At 38.9% G+C, this 25,450-nt stretch overlaps 2 protein-coding genes across 3 annotated transcripts in view; one reads left to right on the forward strand and one right to left on the reverse strand.

Annotated features, from left to right (window-relative positions):
- CNIH2 (cornichon family AMPA receptor auxiliary protein 2) overlaps nucleotides 1-10,939 on the reverse strand; it is a gene marked incomplete in the record, with an annotated part of 141,073 nt that extends 130,134 nt beyond the window's left edge. Inside the window, 1 exon segment of the mRNA XM_072423062.1 lies at nucleotides 10,800-10,939. Coding sequence (XP_072279163.1) covers nucleotides 10,800-10,880 — 81 coding nt within the window.
- SF3B2 (splicing factor 3b subunit 2) overlaps nucleotides 10,865-25,450 on the forward strand; it is a 49,844-nt gene continuing 35,258 nt past the window's right edge. Inside the window, exons 1-3 of one of the 2 annotated variants that reach the window (XM_072423061.1) lie at nucleotides 10,907-10,967; nucleotides 11,596-11,657; nucleotides 11,968-12,081. Coding sequence is in view for 1 of the 2 variants with exons in the window: in XM_072423059.1 (XP_072279160.1) it covers nucleotide 10,967; nucleotides 11,968-12,081 (115 nt within the window). In the remaining variant the exon portion in view is untranslated. Of the gene's footprint in view, nucleotides 10,968-11,595; nucleotides 11,658-11,967; nucleotides 12,082-25,450 lie in introns of both variants that reach the window. The other variant, XM_072423059.1, reaches the window with a different exon arrangement.

Below are 25,450 nucleotides of genomic sequence, written 5' to 3' on the forward strand. Positions count from 1 at the left end.
TATTATCAAAAATTGAAAAAAGTTTGGTCTATTGATACACTTTAAAACAGGTTACATATATTAATAAAACATATTGAATGGGGAATATGTCACAATATGATCAATGAAACAACAGAAAGAGAAGACCCGTATGTTCCAAAATGGGACTTTAAATTGGGAAACTTGAAAACATTATCATGAAATATTTCTATAACAATTTTCTCAAGTTTACAACATTTTAAGAATACTATTTTGACCAAATGGGTCTTCTCTTTCTGTTGGTTCATACACGATAAAGCAGCGTAGAAAATGTCATGTAAATATGATAATGTTTTTGTATTGCCCAATCACTTTCTGGGCCAGGATTAATTACCTTGAACCTCCACTTCCAGTTTTGGAACAGAGTGTGCTTTCTAACGGGGATGCCTGGATCAAAATGTTGCTAATGTAGATGTGACAATGTTAATACCATATAACCTTTACTTTATGTGTTACTAAGACATAAGAAATGTGTTGATTGGTTGCGTGGAGGAATACAAACAGTTCCTCCTTAAAATTTTTCCAAAATAAGACTGAATATATTTTGGCAAACCTGGTAATAGTCATTGACTAACTGTCAATCACTGCTATAAAAGGTGAATTATTCTTTTGAGAGTTGTTCAGCCAGTCGGTACACAAATTACCATAGCAACTGAATTCCAAGTCAATTCAATCACCAAGGCCTCAGCTGGATTTTTTTTTTGAGCAATGTTCTGTATATAGTAAAGAAGTGCAAACTGGAGAACAGATGTGATACTGCATTTCCCAAGTGTTCACTTTGCGAGGATCCCCCACTCCTCCCCCCCCCCCCCGACTGTACATGTTTTGCCCCATTTCTCATAGTGTTCCTCCTTTTCTTAAAACTTTTTTTTTTATTATCTTTACTATCTGAAAATATTGTACAAAAATGTATTGTGAAGTTCAGTTTTATGGTCATTTTGCATAAATCTAAATATATTTAGATATGATGGTTGTGTAAAGCCTGTACAGATAGGTATATATGTTTCTTTTTTTCTTCTCTTTTACTAAGTAAAAGAAGTAAAAGCCGTGCTTTTACTTAAATACCAAGCTGTGCTTCATATATATATATATATATATATATATATATATATATTCTGTTTTTGTACAGACTATTGTTCAGATATCGATCCCTTGTAATACACACAAATATATGTTGTTTATTTAGTATTCTAATTCCTGGAACATCTAATTGCTGGAACATTTAAATAACCCTTCCGCAAAGCTGGTTATATTCATTCTACTTTAAAATGGAAATGCTCTAACCCAAAAAATTATGCCCTCTATTTACTAAACTTTGGTAACACAATAAGCAATAGCAGTACATATGAAATGCATAGTAAAGGTAGCTGTAAAATTGAAATTAAGACAAATGTAAAATGTTTCTGAAAGAACAAAGAACTGTCGAAGGTGGGTGGTATTGTCATTGTTAGGAGAGAAAGATCAAAGATACAAGCAGAAAACTGCTGAAATTACCATAGCAAAACTCCTGCATGATGTCATCTGGAATAAGAAAGGCAGAATAAAAAACGGTTGGCAAGAAAACAAGATGATATGACTAGTATGGATGAGGTGGGGGTCCTGCAGAGAAGAAAATCTTAAAAGAACATGTGGATACACTGCCTATGACGTATGCGCTATGAGTGTACACTTAGCACTCTCAACAATTGTAACAATAAAGGCAGGTGCTGGAACAACATGCACATTATTAACACTGTCAATAGTCAAACGCTTTACCCATCAGTGGCTAAAGAGTGAATACAGCAGCAACAGCAACTGTATGCTATACATAATGACACATTATGGCAAGAGATGCCACCAGTCCATGCTACAGTTTATGCTACATTTATGTATAACAAAATCTGTTCCTGCTTAGAAAATATCCCCATTTGCAGATTCTGGGACCCAGATTTTGGGACCTGCTGTAAATTAATAAGCTAAGGTCCTAGTCTGAGTATTAAGCATACTGTCAGCAGCTCTTATTGCACAGATTGAAAAAAAGTTTACCAGAGATGTAAGATGAAGACCATTGCAAAGAAAAGTCTTTGAAAATTGTTCTTGATAGGCAACTGTCAAATGCACAACTTCATATATATGGTAATAACGTGATCATTTGCAGATGTCAGGAGATCACTATACTAAAAGCAGATCGTCACACTTACCTCTTCCTCACTAAGGCACAGGCGCCTCACGCCTGCACATGCGAGCAGCTCTGACCATGGGCGAGCCTACGCTCCCAAGTTTTATCAGTGTCGCCTATCCTGCCGGCCAATAAGGAAATAGCCTCTTAATCATCCCTAGCTATTTAGCTAGCTCAGGCACAACACACGTTTGTGCAATGTGTCTCCACTAGTGCCAAACCCCCTAGCTTGCTGAGCAAGTTCCTGCACTCCTGTTGCTTAATTCAGTGTTTCCCCTGTCCAGCTCCTGTGTTAACCCCTTATTGCCCAGTCTGATGTTTCCGAACCTTTTCCCTTGGGCTGTTGCAGTGTTCCTCTCTGTTGCTTCCAGTGTCCCCTTTTTTTCCCTGTGTCTGAATTTGGCTCCTGTGTCACTGGTGTCTATTTCCTGATTCCCTGGTATTTGACCCCTGGCTTGTGATCTGACCTCTCTTGCTTTCTGCCTGCCATGACCCCAGCCTTCCTTGATAATTATTTCACCTAGTGATTTGATACCGTGTATCTTCCTGCCAACCCTGGTTTACCCAAGGACCGCAACCTGGCAGTAGGCAGCAATGCAACATCCTCACCACTAGATGCTCTAGAGAATATCTGGTTACTGTTTAGACTCTGGGCATTGGCCCTTCTCAGGGCTTACACTTTTTCTGTGCCATAGCACCCCTAGTGGCTGTGTGTCCCCAAGTTTTTTTTAAGTATAGATGTTTATAACAATGTATACAAACATCTGTTGTTACCTCCCCTCACTCCAAGACTTGGAAGGGAAAATTGTCATCAAATAACACAGAACAGAAATTATATTATTACAAATCAACCCTATGAAAATGCAATGCAAAATATATTCAGGAAAAAAAAGGTTACATGTAAAACATCTATGTGGCTCACTTCCAATGTTGAAAAAGCCATCAAGAATAGGGACATTCAAAAAATATATATATATACTAAATTGTTCATTATTAAAAAAAATAAATATAAAAGAAGATAAAAGGGAAACCAAGGCTGAAAGAATCCAACAGGTTATAAAAGAGAGTAAGAAAAACCCTCAAGATAATTTTAGTATGTTAATAGTAAAAAATAAAAAAAACAGGTCTAAGCACCCTTTTTAAGATAAGTCACTATGGAGAAAAAAAGACAAATATAATAAATACCTTCTTTAGCTCTGTGTACACAAAGTAAAATGGTGTTGCTCTGGTCCATAATAGGGATAGCATTACAATGGCCTAAAAAAATAGAATAGTTCGAAACTGATATGTTCCAGAAACTAAAAACTACCTAGACCAGATATACCAACGTACCCTCAAAGAGTAGTTTTTTCAATGCCATGACCATTAGATTCCAATGGAAAATAAAAATGTGAAATAGAATTCCTTATGGTGTAGTTCTAGGCAGCTCAGTTAACTGATTAACTGACATATTTCTACAGTACACAGAATATACCTGGTCATAAATAGGTAATACATGTTAAAAATTATTTAATTATGCAAAGGATTGTTGATATTGGGGGTTGCCTTGGGAAAACATGAAGATCTTTTTCCCCTGCTGGATCACATTGGACTATGCTTTACAATTGTTTTGTTTTCAACAAAATATGCATACTTTCACATTATTTATCTTCCAGTTTCACTTGATGAACTGTGCCTTTGTTTGAACTTACCTTATGTAACTCCTTGATATCTATAGTATTATCATAAGCCATTTTGGGAAAAATACACATATTTTCTATAGTTTACTTTCTTAAATATATAGAAAAATTTTTCTTTTAGAAGACTATCACTAAAACAATGCAGTTCTTATCCTCAAAAAACAAGATATCATTTTGGTAACAGAAGTAATAACAAAGTAAATGCCAATATAGTAGGTACAGAAAATACTCCAAATAGTTGTATAATGTCCATGTGTATCCTTTTGTATTTGCAAGCACCATTTTATCCCCCCTAGCGTTCTAATTCTGTACATATTTTCATGCCAAAAGCGTTACATTTTTTTGCATGGAAATCGATTTTACATTGTAGGCCTATAATTCTTAGGCATAACTCACCGAAATTTGTCCAATATTCAATAAATTTAATAATAAACTCTAAATAAAAAAACACAAAAATCTGAAAAAAATAATAAATACAGAAACCTGTAATATAACTGTACATTAGCATGTATAATATATATATTATAATTTTATATATATATATATATATATATATATATATATATATATATATATATATATATATTTATTATATAAAGATTTATTTGTATTGGACTCAATACAGCTATTTTGTATTGAATCCAATACAAAATTAATTGAATTTCCCGACGCCCCTCCCGCCCGTACTGACGCATGCACCAACGTCACCGGGAAACTCCAGAAAACGTCTCTGCACTCACTGGCTGAAGATCGAAGAAAGAAGACGTGTACCGAAGACCTGCAGGGACCAGCAGGACGCCGAGGGACGCCAACGGAATAAGGTAAGTGGGTTTTTTGATGTTTTTAGCGACCCCAAGTGTGACTCGGGAATACCGCTAGGAGGGTTAAAGTCTACTTCAGGTAGCAAAAAAGCTCCCACTACTAGAAGTTTTTGATAAGATTTCATTCAACTAAAGTCTTTTAATTTTGTTTATCAATATTTTCTTCAAAAAATACATCTACTTAAAATCACTTAAATCACTAAAAAAAAGCAAATCAATGAGCACACTGCCTCACTGATTTGCTCAATATGCCTGTATATATATATATATATATATATATATATATATACACACAAATATGAGTACTAAAAATCTGACCGGAAAAAAAAATGACTGGAATTTTCTACTTTAATCTGTAAACTGCTTCTATACAAATATCTGTTGGGCCAGTAATAGTATGTTATAAATGTACTGCACCACACTGTGTTACACATACTACACATTAGGTATTTTCCTCATATGCTTTCTTATAGTCACCTCAGTAAAAACAAAGATGAGCAAAAAAATAAAAAAACTGTCTTCCAGTAAAATAGGTAATCATTTGTGCATGATTTTTTTTTTTTAAGTTATTGCAATTACAAATGATTTGGTATTGTCATGTTTATTTATTTTGTTGGTGTTGAAAGAACACAAAAAAGCAGAGATATTCCACACAAAACTTCAAAAATGGTCTAGCAGCCTCAACGTAATACTTAGTAGCACACCCTTTGGAATAAATAATTGATGGTAATCACTTTCTGTAACAGTCAATGAGTCTTTTACTGATGTTTTGGGCCACTCTTCCTTTGTCAGCTGCTGCAGGTCTCTCAGATTTGAAGGGTCCTTCTCTCAAATGCTGTTTTTAGATCTCTCCACAGGTGTTCTATGACAGTGGTCGCCAACTGTTGCTCCGCGACTCTGGCCGGTGCACCCCCAAGGTCAGGAGAAGGACGATGCTGGGGAGGCGCACCAGCCAGAGCCCAGACCACGTCCCCCTTATGAACTGCAGGCTCAGGGCTTTTGGCGGGTTGTGTCTCTGGACACAACCTGCCCACTCTCCTATCACAGGCCTGGGATAGAACAGTGGGCGAGTTCTAACATCATGAGATCACTTCCATCATGAGAGTTTCTTCCACTTTGAGAGACACCCAGCTCCCTGCGCATGCATGGTCCGGAACTGGTAAATTTAGTGGTCCACCGGTATGAAAAGGTAGGCGACCACTGTTCTATGGGATTTAGATCTGAGCTCATTGCTGGCCACTGGCAGAACTCTACAGATTTTTGTCTTAAACCATTTCTGGGTACTTTTTGAAGTATCCTTTGGGTCATTGTCCTGCTGTAAGACCCATAACCTCTGGCTGAGAGCCAGCTTTTTGACACTGGGCCTTACATTGTGCCCCAGAATTCTTTGGTAGTCTTCAGATTTTTTTTTACCATGTAAACAGTCAAGAATACCAGTGCCTGAAGCAGCAAAGCAACCCCAAAACATTAGTGAACCTCCTCCATATTTGACTGTAGGGATCGTGTTCTTTTCTTTGAAGGCTTCTTTTTGTTTTCTGTAAACAGTTGAAAGATATGCATTACCTTTTTTTTCTCACTTGTCCAGAGGACATTCTCCTAAAAAGACCATGGCTTCCACAGGGGAGTTTTAGCAAACTCCAATCTGACTTGCTTATGTTTTTGTGTCAGCAGTGGGGTCCTCATGGGTCTCCTGTCATAGCGTCCCTTTTTATTCAGATGGCGACAGATTGTGCAAGTTGACACTGTTCCACTCTGTGCCTGCAGGTCAGCTTGAATTTGTTTGGAAGTTGATTGAGATTCTTTATCCACCATTTGAACATTTCCTCATTGTAACACATCAGCAATCTTTCTCTTTCGTCCACGTCTAAAGAAATTAGCTACAGTGCCATGGGCTGTAAACTTCTTTACAATGTTGCGAACAGTTGACACAGGAACATTAGGATTTCTGGAGATTGAGTTGTAGCCTTGGGGTTGTCCAATTTTGGTTCTAAAATCCTTAGATAAACAAACTTTTCCTGCTTTGCTCTTCTTTCTTTTCTCCATGGTCAGTGTGTTAGACACTGACCTTTATAACCTTATACTTGTATGTCACAATAGTTTCTTTTGATACATACAAGATTTTGTTGTTGCCTGCTGAGGCACTATACAAAGGGGACACAGGGGACTCTACTATATTACCCCATTTTCCCAGAACTCTTCAACAGTTTGTTTAATGTTTGGGCTTGCATTATCATCACTACAGGATTAAGCCATATTCGAACTATGTAAGTGTGATATTTATTCCTACTTTATGTATTTTTGAAACTCCATTACCTCAATTTATTGTGTATATATATGATCTATGTACATAGTATACCCTTTCAAAGACAGATTTACGTATGTAACCTTTATATTCATTCTACTTGATATAATATATTTGTCAGAAAATTTTTTTTTACTTGAAATGAATTGAGTGAAACTATTATAAATATGATTTTTGTATTGTTTAACAATGCATTCTTTTGAACCTTTATATTTATGTTTGTAAATTTAGACTACTTGAACCCTTTGCGTATACATAGAAGTTACTCATTGACCTAGTACTACCTGAGGAAGCCCATAATAGCGAAATGCATAGGGTACTACGGTTGATATGAACAGGTTCATACTTACTTGACCATGTTATGGTGATGTATATGCGCTTATTGTTAGTTGAACTTTGTATAGTGCCTCAGCAAAATCTTTTATGTATCACAAGAAACTATGGTGACATACAAGTAAAAGGTTATACATTTATTTTGGATTTTTGTGTGAAATTTGAATTACCAATAATATTTCTTATATTTGTGCCGAAAACCCCATCTTTTCTGTTCTTTAATATAAAAATCTATACAATCTAGGGCTAGGCATATTCAAAATACCAAGTAACAATATAAGGTATCCACCACACACTACTCCAATTAAATATTACAGAAAGTAGTTAACATCAGTTATTTCTTCCAAAGGGTGCCAAAGAACTAAGTTGAGGGTGCCAAAAATATTGTACAAGCCATTTTTGACATTTTGTTTGGAATGTCTCAGATTTTTTTCTCTGCTTTTTTTGTGTTCTTCCAGTGCCAACAAAAGAAAAAAACAATACCAAAGCTTTTGTAATTGCAACAACTTTCTGGTAGTGGTGCATTTTCTGACATAAATGCAAAGCTGCCAATATTTTCAGCCATGAGTGTATATATATATATATGACATCATAAAGAAAGACAGAAATAGCCAATAAACTTACAAGGTAACCAATAGCAGTCTTTGTTTAAAGAAAATCCATCTGGACAAAAAGCCATTTGAGTTGTATTCGAAGTTGTTTGCTACAGGGCCACCTTCCTTATCCTTGCTTCACTAGTGAGTCACTGACCTCTTGCACACATGTGCGGATTGTGTTTCTAATACATATGCACTTCTTGACAAGTTACTTTTCAAATTACTTAAAACAAATTAAAGGTGACTACATAAGAATTTAGCTAATCACTTCTATCTAATCTGACCAATTTACAGTACTTAAAACTACTTTAATGAACAACTATTTTGAGATTCCTTACTCTCCAGGTCCATATTTGTAGGAGGAGTAACTTTCCATGCATTGGACTTTAATGCACAGGCATGGACAGCTAGACACCAGATTTGTCAGGCTGTAGACAAAGGAGGAAGCAGCTCTTTAATAGGATGCGGGTTAGGGAGAAGGCCAGAGTGTTTTTTTTAATTATCATGTCATTTTAAACATATACTTATGAAAGCATCTGTGTGCACTCCTTTTAAGTAAAAAGAAAGGTTTGGCTACAATAAACCAGTAGAATATTTACGGTCTGTGCTTGAGAAATTTGAAGAAATTATTTATATAAAGCCCTGTGCTTTAAATATTGTATAACAATAACAGGTACTATATTAAAAAAGTTGTTTCTATTTGTATATGAGACACAATAAAATTGTTACTTTTGGATGTTACAAACCACAAGACCCTTCTTTTGAGGCCTATTCATTTTTTTTTTTTTATGACCCTTACTATTACGCCTGTTTTATTTGCCATTCATGCCACAGAATTGTGGACAGAAGGTAAACTATAACCACGTATATTTTTTTTTCTTCTAAACATATTCTATGTAAAATATGCCTTTACAAACATTACTAAATAAATAAAACTGATAGTTCAGATAGTTTATTCATTTGCACTAATGCTGGTAAGGTTTTGCCTATACTGCACTATTGCTTGAACTACGTAGCCCAATATATTATAGAAAATACGTTTATTAGGTATTTAACAGTGAAATAAAAAAATTCAATAACTCATTGCTACCATTGTTCACCTTAATGAAGTCTGGACAGTGCAAACAAATTTAGATTTGCTGCTCTTTCAAATGCCATTTAAAGTACTTTACATTATTTTAATAAAGAAATAAAGAAACCTGACAGAACATAATATTATCGGAAGCTATAGTTTTAGGAAGCTATAGTGTTAGGAAGCTAAAGAAGAGTGGATTATGTACAAACCAGGAGATCAAAAAGAAGAAAACTGAATTGAAAGGATATAACCAGTTAACAAAGACAATTAAAATACAATAAAAGACAATGTAGGACCAGTAGAATGGGGTGGCATGCTGGACACAAAAAAGACAGTAAAGGGAAGCTTGAAAGAGTATAAAAAAGGTGGTGGTCTGGATGTACTGTAGCTAGGACATGGTTAGTTCTCTGGGTACCACTTTATAAACATATGCAGTTTCCATGGAAACGAGCTCAGTCTCCACAGCAACAGAGAGAAGCAAAAAAATAAAGGATGAACACATGGGGGAGGGTGGGGGCTAAGAAAATGTGACATATACAATTATACACACACACACATTTTAGCACAATCATACTTACACAATTAGACATGTACATTAGAAGAGTAACTGAGACATATTATCAAAAGTAAATAAAATAAGTAACGAGTACTGTAACATTTCTGGCAACTGTGACTTTTAAAATACACAATGAAACACAGCTAAACACAAGTATGGATAATTTCACCATTGCAATGAGTCAGCCTGATCAGTTAGCCATAATCACTTATACAAATGAGAGACATCTATTTTACGTATGGAATGAATGCTAAATAGCATTCAGAGAAGATCCTTATGATATACTGTTTAGAAATCATGGAATAATATACATAACACTATATATATATATATATATATATATATATATATATATATATATATATATATATATATATATATATTTATATATGTATATATATATACATACTCATACATTGATTCTCTAGGTGAACATTTTATAATGTACAAATCCTCTTTCATCAGTTACCACTTTAAAGCAGTATATCATTTTTTTTTAAAGTCCTCAAATATATATTGTCACATACACAGCATCCTTTGCTGTTTCATACCTAACTAGTTGTACATTGTTAGAGAACAGCACTGGTATAGCTAAACACTGTAATGGATGTATGGCATTGTATACATAAGGAAGCGTTCATATTTCATATGCACAAAAATGTTACCTACCAGTGACAAAGCTTTTTAAATCAGGCAGATTCCGTTAACTACTGAAATAGGGAAAAAATGTACATATATATATATATATATATTTACACCTTTACACACAATATAATTAAACACTGAAAATGAAATATTGATTTTCACTTGATAGAGCATAAATGCAGCTGTGACAGGGGTACAGGAGTGTAAAAAGGTACACCTGAGACATGTCGACATACAAAGGCAAATAACCACGGTAAGCATGAACATAACAGCTATGTTGCTTTACAGTACACTTACTGTATGAGAACCTATCTTTTCATGTATCTTGCTGTCAATTTTTTTCCCACCCTACATCCCCACATTGAAAGTCCACGTACTCCATCACAGACAAGCTGATCTCCTTCTCATTTTTCATAAGTCATATTAGTTTATATTGCACTGATCATTTTTGTGCATCGTTGCCACTTTGAAATCAAACATAATCTCACCGTTTCCTTGAACCAAAGACTACCTCACTATGACAATGAATATATTATATGGGGTAATCTCAATGTTCCAGTTATAGTATACTTTGGACGATTTGACCCCCCTGCACCATTTTAGTTTTGAGACTCACGTGCCAGATGATGAAAAAGATGAGCGAAGCACAGAGGACGAGTGTTAGCATGTAACAGAACGCAGCAAAGGTGAACGCCATCACTGGATGAGAGACTGCTGAATGCAAGACTGCTTTTTGGAGTACTCTTCAAGAAGGCTGAAAATCCTGCCAAGGACGACTTTCAAAGTATGTTAGCAGACAGTGCCTATTTAGAGTTCCCTGAGATAGTCCAAATGATTTGGGTACCAGTCCATCTGTTCAGCAAGTACTTTGTGTGGGTGCTTCAGTGGTATTCTGATAATTCACACAGGGTAGTCAAAGATTTAAGTACATATATATTTAAAACCAAAATAAAAAATTGTTAGAATACTGAATACAGGTAAACATAAGAAAGATTAGAGAACTGCATACTAGAAAGTATGATCAGAAATACAAATTAGGTAGTAGTTAAATAGGAAAGCTGTATATACAGTCCAAACCTATAAATTAGTAGATCAGCTATATAGCCAACAATATATGGTACGGTAAATAGTATTGATAATTTAAAAAATCAATCTTGTGAAAAAAAAGCTTCTCCTCTTCTGCAGGTAGCTTGCATTGTGTAGGAGTATGTGGCCCTTTACAGATTTACATCAGAACATCTTCATGTTCCTTTGTGTAGAAACATTGCTCACTTACACTAGTCTTATTTTCCCCTTTCTCTGTTTAGCACCCGTCTTCTTTGTTGGCACCCTAATGTCTCTTGCATTTGTTGTATATTTCTTTTCAAGCTGTCTGTTCTTGTGTATAATAAATCCGTTTTTGTCTTCCTCAGATGTTCATTAGAAGATAGCTTGACTTGAAGTAGCAGCTGACACCAGGATCTCCTCCTGGCTGGTCTGTGTTCTCAGCCTGCTCTCAGCTATTGCTCTTCAGTACTTTGCACTCCTATTGTTTGCCTCTCCCCCTTTTTAGGTTTATTCTCACCCTCCTTCGCCCTGTTACAACTCCTCCCTTGATCTTTATTGCCTTTTGCCTCCCTAATATTTGTATTTTAATATATTTCTGTATCTAACATTTATCAATAAATCTATCATCTATCCTATATTTGTATAGGCAGGCCTTTACGTGAACTACACGCTTTTATGTTAACTTTTTTCTATTTTGCGCAGATCTCATGTCTCTCCCCTCTCTCTTTTGGCAATAGTGTACATACAGTCCCTGGAGTATATCTTCGATGCTGGGTATCACAGTCTATTCTGGAATGAACTGTCATTGACTTCATTGTATCTGTCTCAATGTAGAACATCACAGCATCCAGGTAATTTTGGTAAAAAAAAACAGACCAAAGTATTATTGTGACATCTAGTGGTAACATTAAACAATGCATTTGACACTTAAAAATTGAGTGAAAAAATGATTGCTATAAAATTACCTATTGATACCACAAAGATATCAAAATGTTTTAACTCAAGTTCTTGTAAAGGCATATGTGCATTTTAAACTATATTTTATCTTGTTTTTAGATGGATATGTTAGCATAAAATACGTATTTTATTGACTTTACATATATGATTTTCTGTGCTGCATCAGTTACAGTAATTAGGGGCAATATTAGACTCTGGCCACTGAGTCTTCCACTGAGTGCAGTAACTGTTGATGCCAGTCCAAAAACAGTCTTCTAGACCGACAAATCAATGTTTGCTGAACTTTATAATAAACTACAATATGTTTCAGTTTTAAAATCTGTCACATGATCATTATTTTAGACAATGTATTAGGTAAAATAGCTTAAACCCAGATCTGATCCATAAAATATATTTCAAAGTACAAAGTACAAAAATACTTCCATCAAGCTTAATAACAATGCACAATATTTGGTGTGATAGAAACAGTGGTATTGGAAGGAATAGAATTCTTTTGCAAATTGAGTTTCTTTGGTTTGTGATCCCTGTAACCAAAGAACCAGATAATTTCCAGCGGAAAATAATCGAGTAGGAAAGGCAAAAAAAACCAAAGGAGGTAAGGCAAAAAACAGCTGATATGATAAAAAGCATTATGCTATCATCCATTCCTATTGGCTTGGGATGTGCTTTAAAACAGCAAGATATTTAATGAACTTATTTGTTTTACTACACTGCAACATGGCATACAAGGGTAAACAGAAGAGGCTTTGAACATAGCTATCCATTTATTTTTTGACAATAAAAAACCTTGAGCTACACAGGAGGCACCAACAACTGTAGAGGTCAAAGCAGAATTCCAGTTACTAGACAGGTTTTAGTTATTTGGTTAATGACTAAAAAAAGTTTCCAAAGTTTTTAAAGTACTCTAAACTGTAAGATGCTTGTTTATAATGTTATATAGTAAATTTGGGAAAATAGTTAAAATTTTGTATTATAGAAATAGCAACAGTAGAAAGGTTTCTAGTTCATTTGTTTTTCTAAAATTTTAGGTTTAGGAGCATTAGGGGGTGTGTTAATAAATTCTGTGCCGGTAGATTCAATCCTATTTTCACTTATTATATTTTTTTTCTGTCAGGTTCACTGTTTCTCTATTGCTCCAGTTTTCTCTGCTTACATTTTGCCCTAAATTCGTCCATCCACAATTTGGTAAACTATTCTTCAAAATAGCTAGGATTCACTCATGAGGCATTTTTACTGTCAGATGACATTTTACCCTGTAGTCAGTGGAAAAAGTCAGAATTTCATTTCATTTCATTCAGTTTTTATGGTTAAATTGACACTGAAATTGCTGGAAATGTCTGGAGAACCCATAGGACTAAACCAAAACATACAAGTGTTAAAAAGAATGTGATTTTGTCCAAAATTAACATTAAAAAGAAAATGAGCATTGAGGAAAAGTGAACCTGACAGGTAAAACAAATAAAATGAGCAAAAATAGGATCAAATCCACAGGCGAAAATATTATAGAACCCTAAAACTTACAATAATGAGAGTATGAGGAGTACAAAGGAGACTGCACAAACCCAGTGGAGGGGTAACAATGGGGAATAATTTCAGTGGGTTGTGTAACACAGAGACTAAGCAAGTACCTGTGTTACTGGGAATAAATCTTAGATGGACAGTATGTGGGACCGCAGTTTCTCTAGTTGTATTACTGAGGTGAAAACAGCAGAGATTTGTTTGCAAGGAAGCTTTCCCTGCTGGTTGTTTAAAATTTCTGCCCTGGGACTGGTTTTACTGGGAATCTGCAAGAGTAGGTTGGGGCAAATTTCCAGTTCCAGATCCCATGTTTTTTCCATAAGACCATAGGCCTATTTAGCACACATGGTGCTAAGCTGTAGTGGCTTTGAATGTGTGAGACAGTTTACATGAGCTTGTGTCTGTGAAAGGAGAGCTTGCTAGTCAGGAAGCTATTCTTTTGATTTAAAAGACTTTTGTGTTGCTCACACAAACCCTGTGAGGGAAGACTTTTTGTTTTTTTGTCAAATTTTTGTACAATAAATAGGGGCAGGAGGCATAAAAAGAATCTGACCCCTGGAGTGGCCTTAATCCCATTCTCCCATTTGATGCTAATCCTCAAAGTTGTAGTATGATCTTGGAAGAGTTACTACAGCAGGCAAATGTACCATAATGCTATAGGGAGATATCTCCGAGACATTGGGTTAGATAAAAAAAAAAGTAAGATGTGTGCAAGGGTGGGGAGAGGGAGAGAGGTCATGTTATGTGGAATGGAGAACAGCATAAGAAAATCCTTCATTTTGCAACTCTTCAGGGTCCGTAAATCTTGCTCATGGTATTACATAATCACTCATATATCTTAGATGCTGTAAAAATATATAAAAAAAGATATCAAGATATCTCCTTGATCTTTCTTCTGCTTTTGACACTGTTGATCACCCCCTTCTAATACAAATCATGCGCTCTATTGGTATCAGTGTCATTGCCCTTTCAAGTTTCTTTCAATGGCCTCCTTGCCCACTCTCCTCCCTGTTGGTGTTCCCCTTTTCTCTCTACACCTTCTCCTCTCGGTAGTCTCATATCCTCCTTTGGCTTACAGTACCATCTGTATGCTGATGACACTCAAATCTATCTGTCCACCCCTGACCTGTCTCCCTCAGTCCTGGATAAGGTCTCATGCTGCCTGTCCTTTCATCTACGCAACATTTCCAAAATCTACCCCTACCTGCCCCGAGTCCACCAAACTCCTTATACATGCTCTTATCATCTCTCATCTGGACTACTGTAACCTCCTCCTCTCTGGTATTCCACTAACCCGACTCTCTCCTCTACAATTATCTGCTTATTTAAAAGAGCACTCAAAACCCATTTTTTTCAAACTTGCCTATATTGTCTGTAGTTGTCCATCATTTGCAATCCCTACGTAATGTACTGGGCTGCGTAATATGTTGGTGCTATATAAATCCTGTTTATTAATAATACTAATATTATTAATAATAATGAGGTACCATGGAAAAAAATATTTGCATGGTATGACATTGTAAAGTTTAAAAAACTTTCATGTAGTGTCAGGCATTGAGTATACAGTACAAAGGAGTACTGTTTGAAACATTTAGACAGTAGCACTGACAAGCCTGAAATTTCAGGCCTTATATCCTTATAGGGTCATCCCTAAAAATTAGGTAGTAATGTCTCATAGCTGGGGCTACCCCCGTGGGTGGAGACGTGCACGGGGCGCAGGGTCTAAGCAGTAGCTTGGTCTTCTCCAGAACCTCTAGAGGTGAGGATGTTGTGCAACAAGCTACTGCCAGGTTGCGGCCCCCGTGACTGCCAACAAGCAGGGACAGAAGCGTAGTACAAAAGGGAAATCCAGGAAGGTAGTCAGACAAGCCAAAAGGTCAGGACCGGCAGCGAACAAGGATGGTCAGGAAACAGGCAAGAGGTCAGGACGGGCAGCAAGCAACGAGCCGGGGTCGGTACACGGAGAATCAGAAAAAATAGGGATAAACAACAGTAACCTGGAAGCAGAGCCAAAGGAACTCCTTGTTCAGGCAACTTCCTGTTGTCAGGTCACTTCCTTAAGAAGGGAAGATGGGCGTGGATCAAGTGAGCTGCAGACATCAATCCCACCAGCAGAGGGAGTGCTGTTGCTGGGATGGTCTTAGGTGGTATTTAGATGTTGGCCAGAGGCAGAGATGGTGCTGGCAGCAGGGGGGCAAGAAGGAGGCACAGGTGACCTGGACCTGCGGGAATCTGTGACAACCCCTCTATGCTTTCTAGCTACCATCCTTTCTCCCTTCTCCCATATGTCTCGAAACGTCTTGAGCACATTGTCAATAAAAGACTCATTGATTATCTAAACAATAACTATTTATCCCACTTCAGTCTGGCATTCCACCTGGCCATTTCACTGAAACAGCACTTACAAAAAAGGCCAAAGACTTCAGTCACATGGCAACTTTTCTTTCCTCCCTCTCCTAAATCTTTCCCCTGCTTTTAAAACTGTTGATCATCCTCTTCCAAACTAGATAATGAAATCCATCGGTATCAGTGACACTGCTAACTCTTGGTTTGCTTCCTATCTTCCTATCACTCTTTTCAAGTTTCTTTCAAAGGTAATTCCTCCTCTCCTTTTAGTTGGTGTTCCCCAAGGGTCAGTCCTTGAACCTGTTTTCTTCTCTCTGTGAACCTGCTCACTTGGAAATCCAAATCCCCTTTTGGTTTACATTACCATTTTATGCAGATGGCATTATACAAACACCCTCTATCTCTTCTTCTTCCATCGTCGTCCCAAGGATAGAAACATCTTGGTCAAAGCCTCCCCATCTGTGTTTTTGGGCACTGACTTTGGGAGAATGTCAGGTCTTTCTGTTCATACTTCCTACCCTTCTTTCTTGGTCGAAGCCTCCCAATCTGTGTTGTTGGGCATTTCTTAGCTGGCACTGACTTTGGGAGAATAGCAGGTCTTTCTGTTCATATTTCCCACCCTCCTCATCTCCCTCCCCTTCCTGACAATTTTTGTTACTTCATCAAAGTGGGTTAAAATGGCACAGACATTTTAGATTTGTAACCACTCCTCATGCATAAAGTACCCAAGCACAACAGAGCATCTCATGCACATATTGTCAGGAACTCTGCAGCTCCCTATGTTGACTGTTAGTGGTACTGTAGTTTAGCATGCCTTGTCTGTTCTTCGTCAGGCAACCATCAGGTGGCTTACTGCTGATTCACCTCCTGGTTTGGCAACACTTGTGGTTCATAATTAGCAGGTCTATTTATTCTGCCTTCACAAGTCTCCCACTGCCTTAGCATTCGACCTGGCATCTTGTACCTAAATTCTTGCTGATATTTTGGCCACTTCCTCTTTGAAATCCTTCTCTTGTTGCCTATTGTATATATCTGTATATAGTTGCTGTCACTGTATGTTTAAGGCTTGTTGCAGTATTCACTGTTTGCTGAATTTTTGAATGCATTCACTTCCAATAAATGCACTTAACTTATCCCTGACTTGTGGCTTTATAGTGTATGCTGCCAATGCTGGTCTCCCTCCTGTTCCTGTTGGTAGAAATCCTGAAACATATTTTATCACATCTGTCAATGTAGGGTTACAGCAATTAAATTAGATTTTCCTTACTATACCCAGCAGTGGCTCTAAACCTGGGTAGTTGGTTAAAAAGCATTCAAGTACCAAGTTTATCATGTGGATCAGACAAGCGTATAAGTCAACTATTTGAGGCAAGAGGCTGCCAAGAGGTTGAACTTATTATGACTCACAACCTTGCCTAGTTGGAGCTTGTGTGGGGGTCAGCCATATGTTAGCTTAGGTCTGCAGAGCCCTCAGCAGCTCCTATCCTGTGCGGCTAGGGTTGTCAAGGAATAAAAGTTTAAAGACAGCATGACACCTTTTTTCCTGAGGCAGTGCAGTGCTCTGTGATGTGTAGGACAAACACAAAGACGAAGGGGTGCAGGTGTCCATGGCCAAATCTCATAATAGGCAATTAAAGACCCAGTGTCCTACAAAAAATACACAATGCCTTTGTCCATCCATATTCATAGTCATATTCATATTCATTTTGCCATTGACAGCACACCAAAGTGACATAGAAGTCACAGGGAAAAAAATGGCTTCTTGTAAAACGTTGTGGATGCCGGGTGTGGTGTATTAGGGAAAAGCACTTGTCAAAAAATGAAAGAAGGGCTTGTTCACCAGTTACTTTGTCACAGATCCCTGCAAGACTAAGGGATCTGTGCTGCTGTCTGTGTTACCCACCTTGCATTCCCCTGTGGCCAGCACCAGCTCTGTTTAGAGATCCCAGTCCCTGCTCACTTCCTGGTCCAGGTCATGTGAATCTCTGTCAGCTGCGCTTTTGCCTCAGAGAACTAGAGTGTTTCGCAGACACACTCCACCTGCTGGCAAACATGTGAACAGCACCTGAACTGCCTCTTCTCCAGAACTCCCTCTAGTGGTGGGTTAGTATGTCTGCTGGTCACATGACCCCATCCATCTCATGACCTTCCCTTTATTAGGAAGTGATTGGCAACAGAAAGTGGTCTGAACAAGGAGTTCCTTTAGGCTCTGTTTCCTGCTATTCCTGTCTGCATCTCCAGTTGCTAATTTTCTTTGTACCGACTCTGGCTTTGACCCTTGAATACTCCTGCTTGCCGCCTGCCCTGACCTCTGGCTTGTTTGACCACGCTTCTGTCTCACATTCCGGCAGCTTGCCTGATTCCTGCCTGTCAGCAGTCACTTGCCTCTGCATGCACAGGGGCCGCATCCTGGCAGTTGGTCGCAGTGTAACATCATTACCTATTGAGGCTCTGGTGAAGAAGGGGCAGTTGCTTAGAATCTGTGCCCAGCGTTGGTCTCTGCCAACTGAGCTGGTGACATGGTGGGTCCCCCATCCTGCCTTGCAGCACCAGGACACACGTGTCCATGTGACAGCAGTTGCAGCCCCATCCAAAGTAGGGATGATTTGGGTTGTGCTCCAATAGCGGCAGAGAGGAAGGAAGGCTGGTTGCTGCAAAGTAATACAGAAGAACATGGACCCGTACTCTAGTTTGGGCAGGGTGATGGTGATTCCACATTCATGCTGCTTCTGGCTCTGCCAATTGCCCCTGATTAAGGGCGGCAGAGATTATTTGTTCACAAATGTACAGCAACTGGATCTAATCATACACATCCAGATATTGAAAAGCTTAAATGGCTTAATTTCACCCAAATTTGGAATCAAGTCCCTGTTAACAAATGACTACACTGAAATCAGAAGTACCTTTACACATCCAGATACCTTAAAAAAATTTTGGGAGAGCAAAATGAACCACAGTGACCAAAATGGCTGTGTGATCCAAATGTGAAATAAAATATTCAATTATAAATGCATCATGTTACTGGAATTAACTGCACATATATAATGTAGGTTTCTTTGAAAACTTGAGGGAGCCAAATGAACCATGGTAGCTGGAAACAGCTTTGTGTCACCCAGATGTGCAATCAAATACCACAAATGTTTACTGGGTGAAACTGAAAAAGAATGCAGACTATGTTGAAATGGTCACAACCTAAGTGCGAAGCCTGCAATTAATAGACGATCACTGCTAGGTTCAGCACAGGTGTCACTACATAGTAGAGTAGAATAATTGTGCAGTATCTGCTCATCTGCTAGTATATATGCTGAGTAATACAGAAATGACTTGACTAGTATGAATCAGCAATGATCCAGAGTGAGCCTGTATGCAGTAATCCAGTCATCTTCCAGCCTCCACTGCTGTGAAATCTGGAGCCCTGACATAAAGGCAAAGGCTGAAATGGAAGCTGAAGTTTGCCTCTGCTTTTTATAGGATCTGGGTGGGAAAAACACCATGCGTTGAAGGTATTCAATTGGACACCTGCCAGGCTGCCAGGGTTTCTATAGTCCTGTTCCAGAGAAACTGAATTTTTGGCAGGATATCTGTGGTTTACAGATATAGCATAACCAAGCTATTTGTACAATGTTTTGGCCAATTCATTTACAGTCCAAATCTAAATAGCAACGCAAGTTGTATTTTCTAAGTCTAATAAATCTATTTGTTTCACTGTAATTTTGTGGTCACCTGAGCTGTCTAGCGGTAGAAAGGTATCATAACATTGTACTGTGTGAAAATATATACAAAGCAACTTCTATTGTATTTATTTTTACTTTGTAAGTAGATGCTGGGCATTCTCATAACGAGATACAGTGATAACTTGTGACCTCTAGTAACAACAATGTTAACTGATCTTACTCTAAATAATAATGATTATGGCATAAAAGCTGTAGGTTCATTCAATCTGAATGTCAATCTCTTCAAAATGATGAGTCAATCGCTTCAAAATTCATAATAAATACTTCCGGTTCCTGCGCCTGGTGGGTTAGGAGCGTGGTGGCGAGTTCGGTCCATTGCAGTCCAGGGCAAAATAAAACCCCCCATAAGCCATTAATCGATGCCTAAAGCAGCCAAGCACGGGAAACAGGATTGTTTCCTGATGGGAACTCTGTGGCCTGGTAATAAAACATCTTTTAAAGACAGGGCAGCGCGGCCTCCTAAAATGGCGGGGGCGGAAGTTGGTACACAGTCGGGCGGAGAAGATTCAGACACGGATTCTAACCAGATTGGTAGGCCTTCGGGACTGGATTGTTTAATCTTGGCAAATGAAGTGACATCTAATTTAAAGGCTGATGGAGAGGAGAAGTCCTGAAAAACCATCTGTCATCCAATAACGAGCAGTTAACATCACAAACACAAGGCCTACAGGAAATGGAACAACGAATCGACACCCTGGAAACAACAATGCAAGCTCAGGAAATCTCCACGGATGGGTCACATAGGCAATAACTAATATAGCTGAAAAAGTGAATGACCTGGAAAACCAATCCAGGAGAAATATTCTGCGATTCATCAGGTTGCCGGAATCGGTGAGTGCTAAAGAGCTCAATCACTTATGCACCATTGTTATACCATAATCTTTGGGACTTACTCCTTCCTGCAAAGTAGAAAGAGTGAACAGATTGGGGCTCCCGTGTAGATACCAATAAAGACAGACTGATTGTTGCTCGCTATTATGACTATCAAGCTGGTCACAAGTTACTAGTATTTGCTCACTACTCTGCGGAGTTTACTTGCATCCACAAATCTTTTAATCCGATATGTCAACATTTAGTAGATCAAATTTACTTTAGCATACCCTGCCAGTTGAGAGTTCACTTTCCTGATGGCACTCAAGCATTATTTACCTCGGCTGAGGGAGGAAAAAGTTTTTTATGGATAGAGATAACAAGATGGCAGAGTTATCTTCATCCAATATTGGAGGAGAGAATACTCAAATCAGGTTCTCACCTGCTAAAGATAGCACATCATTGTCTATGTGTCACGCTTGCAGTTCTGAAGCTGGGCGTGCCTCTGTTTCCAAGCTTTATCAATTCCGTTCAATCCGCTGGCCAATCAAAAGATAGCCTCTTGATCAGCCTTGGCTATTTAGCTGGCTCATAGACTGCACTTTGTGTTCATTCAACAAGTCTTTCTAGTGCCGAGCTCCCTAGTTCTGTGAACTAGTTTCTGTACACCTGCTGCTTAATCCAGTGTTTCTTGTGTCCAGCTCATGTGTTAACCCTTCGTTGTCCAGTTTGTTGGTTCCCAGTAAACTTCTCTGTGCTGTTCCTGTGTTCCTGTCTGCCTGTGGATATCCCTGCATCATCTGTACCTCCTGCTGTTTCCAGTGTCTCCTGTGTTTCCTGTGCCCGCAGTGGCTTCTGTGTCATTGCTGTCTGTCTCCTGAATCTCTGGCTATTAACCCCTGGAGTGTAACCTGACCTCTCTTGTTTGCTGCCTGTCTCGACCCTGGCTTTCCATGACTATCCTTCTGCTTAGAAATTTGTTACGGTGCTTTGCCTACCTTGGTGTGCCCAAGGACCACAACCTCCCAGTAACCAGCAGCGCAACATCTTCACCATCAGAGGCTCTAGAGAAAACCTGGTTACTGCTTAGACTCTGCGCCTTGTCTCTTCTCAGGGCGCACACCACCTCCGTGCAATCCATAATGTCCCCTAGTGATCCTGTCTCTCCGAGAGCATGACACTATGTAATTTTGGGCTCCAAAAGGGAGCCAAATGTTCTTTCTAGGCTATGGGGGGCCTGGACTCAAGTAGTAATGCCACAAGATAATAATAATACAATTATAATTTCAATCTAACATACCTGGACATTACTGTCTTCAAAGGCAATACGACCATACAATTACTTTAAAGATTTACAGCTGTGTCGGACTTAATATCTTCTGACATGGGGACTCTGGTATGAGACCTACATACACTGCGCAGAAATTAGAACATTATTATGTGTTCTTATGTGACTCCTCAGAAAATTAGAGGGAACAGTAACTTCAATATTCTTTGAATCCGATAAGGAAATTTTTTTTTTTTTTTATGTTTTTTAAGCCAATTAAGTACATTCTTTAAATTTTTGTTCTGAAGAGGGCAGGCATGGGGCGCTCTCAGAAGACACCTTACAAGTGCAGCAATTTACAATTCGAGTTCAGAAGCCGATTCATGTGGGTCGGGTGGATGCTCAGTTGGGAGACCCTCCCACCCAATGTTTTGCGATTTATTCTGTTCAAGAATCCTTTTCTACTATCTGGAACACAGGATGAAATTAATATCAGGGAACGTTAAGAGCCTGCGCAAAGCACAAAAAAGAACTACGCCATCTTAAGAAGCTGCAGGCAGATGTTGCCCTATTACAAGAAACTCATCTCAAACTAAATGAGTTCCATCTCAAGCAGAAATCCTGGGTAGGTTCTGTGGTAGGAGCACCTGCAAATAGTCGAAAAGCAGGGGTACTGATTTTGGTGCACAAACTACATGTGGGACTATCTGCCCTCCAGGCTGATGAAAGAGAAGGAAGATGGGTGATTGCCAAACTGATAACTTGCAACAAAGAGGTTATATTAACAAATGTTTATGGTTCAAATGTGCCTGTCAAAAAGTTTTTCAGAATTGGATGTCCATTAGCTCTCAATATGGGGCAAAGGATGGTTCAATATTTGGAGGGGACTGGAATGTTGGTATGAACAACCAAGACGATAGGTTGGCCTTGCACTGTTCACAGTCCTCAGTGCATGCTCAGGGGCCAGGTGTTTTAGAAACTTGGTGTTCTTCTCTCAAGGTAGTAGATATTTGGAGGCATTTGCACCCTCTGGAGCAGGATTTGTCACATTTTTCACATAGACATGATTCCTGTCTGGATTAGATATGTTTTTGTTACTGCCTCTCTATTACCTAGAGTCTGTTTGGCTGAAATAGTACCAATGATAATACTCGATCATTCGCTAGCGTCTCTACAGATTTCCATGAAAGGCAGGACAGAGACTTATATGGCTCATTTAAAATCATGGTGGCTAGAATTTAGGCAATGTAATGCACAACACACAAAAGATCCCATCCTTTACTGGGAGACGGCTAAAGCTGTCTTGATAGGTAGAATTCTGTCATATGCCACCTGTAGGAAGAAGGAGGTTCTCCTGAAATATCAAGAAGCTTGCCAAAAAGTTAGAATGGCATAACTCCATTTCAAGAATGCACCATCTGATACCTCTAGACAGTGATGGGTAACATGTAAACCAGAATGTGACCAATAGCTTTAAATTTGGCAATAAGGCAGGTAGACTACTAGCTAATTTGGCTAGAGGACGTCACCCAGTACAACAATTGCTTATTGTTGGGGTATTTGAGAGGGGTAAAGTTTTTCTCAGTATATGTCAAGCCTATATATGTGATACTTTGAAGAGACAGAAGAGAAAAGAGAGAGGCTTTTGTGGCATAATCACATATAGTTTACTTATGACTCATGTGGTGTTACAATCATATGGTTTGTCATGTACTTTCGCAAGGGCTATACATTGTTTCAAATAAGTAATATGTCTCGTTCCCAACATGTTTCGCCTTATTGGCTTCTTCAAGGGAGGGTAGAGACTAGAACAGCAAAGAATAGCATTTCCTGTATTCCAAAATAGTGTATGGGGATGCAAAGGTTTGATGTTAGGTATATTGGGCTGGAGATTGTCCTTTGGTTGCGCAAATTTAATTTATGTGTTTAACCCCCCTAGCGGTAATCCCGAGTGTGACTCGGGGTGGGAAAACTATGCAAAAAGCGGTAACCCCGAGTCATACTCGGGGTAACTTTGGGGGTCCCCCTTACCTTAGCCCCGCGCTCCAGCTGTGATGCCGGGGCACCTCTCCGTCAGGGGGCGTGGCCGGGCGGGAAATTTAAAACCAAATTACGGAGTAATCTGCTTTTAAACACCGCCCGGGTCCCCGCCACCCTGCTGCACGCATCTGCAGTTAGATGCGATGCACCATGCAGGATTTCTGCATGGTGCATCGCATCTAACTGCAGATGCATCCCCCGTAAATTCCTGGGGTGATACCAGCGGCGATTACCCGCTGGCAGCACCCCCGGAATCTACTGCAGCTGCTCGCATCACCCGGAGATCAGCCTCCGGGTGATGCAAGAAGGAGAGTGAGCGGGGCGGGGACATCCCCACCGCATCACCCGGCAGGATGTGTGACATCTTCCAGGTGATGCGATGGGAGTGATGAATTCTGGGGGCGGGAAATTTAAAAGCAGATTACTATGTAATCTGCTTTTAAATTTTTTTTTACAGTAAAATACACACAATAACACAAAAACATAAAAAAAATATAAAAATACATTCGAGTGCACCAAGCATCATTGTCCAGTGCCCTGATTTACATTTTGCCCACTATTAGCCCTGACCTTGGTCTGACCTTTTGATGGTTTATAAATCACTTCCTGAATGTATCATTTCATCACTTTGTCTTTGACCTTGATTGTTCCTGACTGATTGCTGGAGACTGCATGGCATCCAAATGACATCTCACCGGAGCAAGCGCTGTTTTGGAGGAGTTTGAGAGCAGCGATAGCGATTTGCTGTCCCTTGTGGAATCGAGCGATAGTGATTCACCAGGAAATTTGTCATCAGACAGCGAAAGTGAACTGAGTGACGATTCTGAACCTGTGCGCACATGGTGTCCTATTGACCTTGATGCGGCCCAGGCAGCACCGCCAAGATTTCCATTCACCTGGGATGAAAATTGAGGCTGAATGCAACGACCTCCTGGCATACCTGAAGCTGTTTTTGACCGATGAAGTTATCGAAAAAATTGTTGAGGAGACAAACAGGTAAGCCGCTCTTGTGTTTGCTAACTTTTTTGCAAATGTTTTTTATGCCAACATGTGTGCTGCTCTGTGTTTGCTAACTTTTTAAAAATTTTTGCTAATTTTTTTTTTTTGGCTAACATATTACTTGCCACCTTCACACTATAAAAGAACAGATCCTAAATTTTTTTTTTATTTTGTTTTATGCAGGTACGCTGGACATCAACAAGGTGCTCCACTTCTGAAGTTTGCAAGAAGCAGAAGGTGGGAACCTGTGACCAAGGATGACATTTGACTGTTTTTGGACTGTTTGTGATCCTGCAGGGAGTTGTGGGCAAACCTGTGCAGAAGTGGTATTGGTCCAAGAACAAAATGACTGCCACTCCATTCTTTGGCACAGTCATGCCAGAATATGGCTTTTCCCTCATCATGAAGTACCTGCACTTCGCAAACAATGAAGAATTTGATGAGACTACCCATCCTGCACCAAAACTGAAGAAAATTTGGGAAGTATCTCAGATTATTCTACAAAATTTCCAGCAAACTTATGTGCCAGAAAGAGATGTCAGCATTGAC

The sequence above is a fragment of the Pyxicephalus adspersus genome, chromosome 9, assembly GCF_032062135.1.
Source record: "Pyxicephalus adspersus chromosome 9, UCB_Pads_2.0, whole genome shotgun sequence".
In the NCBI taxonomy this organism is placed as follows: domain Eukaryota; kingdom Metazoa; phylum Chordata; class Amphibia; order Anura; family Pyxicephalidae; genus Pyxicephalus; species Pyxicephalus adspersus.